Source organism: Nannospalax galili, unplaced genomic scaffold, assembly GCF_000622305.1.
Source record: "Nannospalax galili isolate Female #2095 unplaced genomic scaffold, S.galili_v1.0 scaffold1138, whole genome shotgun sequence".
Classification (NCBI taxonomy): Eukaryota; Metazoa; Chordata; class Mammalia; order Rodentia; family Spalacidae; genus Nannospalax; species Nannospalax galili.
Genome location: NW_008342297.1, coordinates 58,180 through 60,283, shown reverse-complemented (window position 1 = coordinate 60,283; position 2,104 = coordinate 58,180). Strand labels below are relative to the sequence as shown.

The 2,104-nt window shown below is 45.4% G+C and overlaps 1 protein-coding gene across 1 annotated transcript in view; it reads left to right on the top strand.

Annotated features, from left to right (window-relative positions):
* Positions 1-1,281, top strand: part of Sp110 (SP110 nuclear body protein) — a 36,786-nt gene extending 35,505 nt beyond the window's left edge. The window contains exon 17 of the mRNA XM_029565928.1: positions 930-1,281. Coding sequence (XP_029421788.1) covers positions 930-974 — 45 coding nt within the window. The 3' untranslated portion in view covers positions 975-1,281. The remainder of the gene's footprint in view (positions 1-929) is intronic.
* Positions 1,282-2,104: the final 823 nt, after the last annotated feature.

Below are 2,104 nucleotides of genomic sequence, written 5' to 3'. Positions count from 1 at the left end.
CTTCCCTGTATCTCCAGCCTGCTAAACTCTTACTGAAGGCCCAGCTCATCTGGACCCTGTGAAGCATTTTAGCCACCCTGACTGTGGTAGTCTCCCCTCTGTGCCTCTGTGCTACTCTTTAAAGCACGACTTTTTAATTTTAGAGTCATGTGCTTTCCCATTGAAAATTAAGTGTGAACCAAGGCCATGATTCATGTACTGGATCTGTCACAGTGGTGATGGACTCTCTTTGAGGTGGGACTTTTAGGAGGTAACTAAGGACAACAAGGCCATGGGGGTGAGTCTGTAGTCCACTAGGATTGTGCCTGTATAAGAAGGAAAAAAGCTGGAGCTGGTGCCTCAAGCCTGTAATCCTAGTACTTAGGAAGCTGGGAATGAAGATCGTCACCAGTTTCAGGCCACCCCACAGGACATAGCAAGACCCTGTCTTAAAAACTTCTAGCCAGCAGTAGTGGTGCACACTTTTAATCCCAGCACTCAGGAGGCAGAGACAGGCATAACTCTGTGAGATCGAGGCCAGCCTGGTCTACATAGCAAGTTCCAGGCCAGCTGGGGCCATAGGGAGACCCCGTCTTTAAAAAAAACAGTTTCTAACTTGTGATACCTGCAGAGGGTATGAATTCTTGTGATTCTGGGACAAAGCTTCCCAATGATTCTCAAAACATTATTACAGGGGCACTTGGCCACATGGCTCAGCAGGTAAAGGAACTTGGTGCACAAACCTAGGGACTGAGTTCCATCCTCAGAACTCATGTAAAGGTGGAAGGAGAGAAGTAATCAAGGGAAGGAGTTCATTTTCCTCTACACACTGTGGGTTTCACATCTAGTCTGATGTCCAAGTATAGATATTTTCTACAAAGAGGGAATGTCAATATCAACCAAAGAAGAGATTCCTGAATAATCTCATCTATTGACCTCTTCTCTTTCAGAAAGGACTTTTGTTCTGTCCTCCAACAGTGAATCTCAAGAAATAGGTGACAAGCAGGTGGATTCCTGCCACATTCTCAGAGGTCATATCCCAGTTGTCCATCTCTGAGGACTGCCTTCCAGCCCTGCATGTCCCAGCTCTGAAGACCTTCGTATTTGTGCAAGGAGACTCTGTCACCACCGCTCCAGCACACGGACACAGGCACGCGCTATCTTTTTTCATAGTTACTTTGCAATGGAAAAATAAATGACTCTTTGAAAGTAAAACTACAGCTGTTGATGTCCACGTGTTTTAGAAAAAGATCTGGATGTTAGGATGAGCACATACTAAAGGCATGAGAAAAAGAGGCTTTAGTGGGAGGAGCAAATATTGAAAAATAAATGACTCTTTGAAAATAAAACTACAGCTGTTGATGTCCACGTGTTTTAGAAAAAGATCTGGATGTTAGGATGAGCACATACTAAAGGCATGAGAAAAAGAGGCTTTAGTGGGAGGAGCAAATATTGAAAGGCTAGGATGGTACGTGAAAGCTCATGAGGATCTGCCTACGGAACACCAAGTACCACTCAGTGCTCCATACTCATTTCTGCGAGGAATGAGGTGTTCCAGCTGCGCTTTGCCTGCAGAGCCTCCCGTCACCTGTCAGCCACGCTAACTCCTCAGCCTTCCTCACCTGTGTTCTCCAGGCTTGGTCCCACTCGTGAGCTCCCATCAGATGTGAGCCCACAGAAAGGGTGATAATGTGTCTCCTTGTTGTCTGGGCCACTGGCCCGACCCTTGGCAGGAGTCATTCAAAGTTTAAGGCAAAGGTTCCCAAAGGCCATTTGTGTTATAAGCCATCATTTTAGCACACTGGTTGAAGCACACTGGAGTTAAGGCGGCTTGGTGTATCATTTTGACCAAATTCCATTAATCTTACAAAATATACCGATATATCTGATGAACTTTTAAAATAATATATGTTGGGACTGGAGAGATGGTTCAGCAGGTAAGAACACTGATTGCTCTTGCAGAGGACCTGGGTTCGATTCCCAGCACCCACATGGTGGCTACAAACCGTTCTTAACTCCAGTTCCAGGGGAATCCGACGCCCTCTTCTGATCTCCATGGCATTGCACAACATGGGTGCACTCACATACATGCAGGCAATACATTCATAAACATAAAAATAATAAA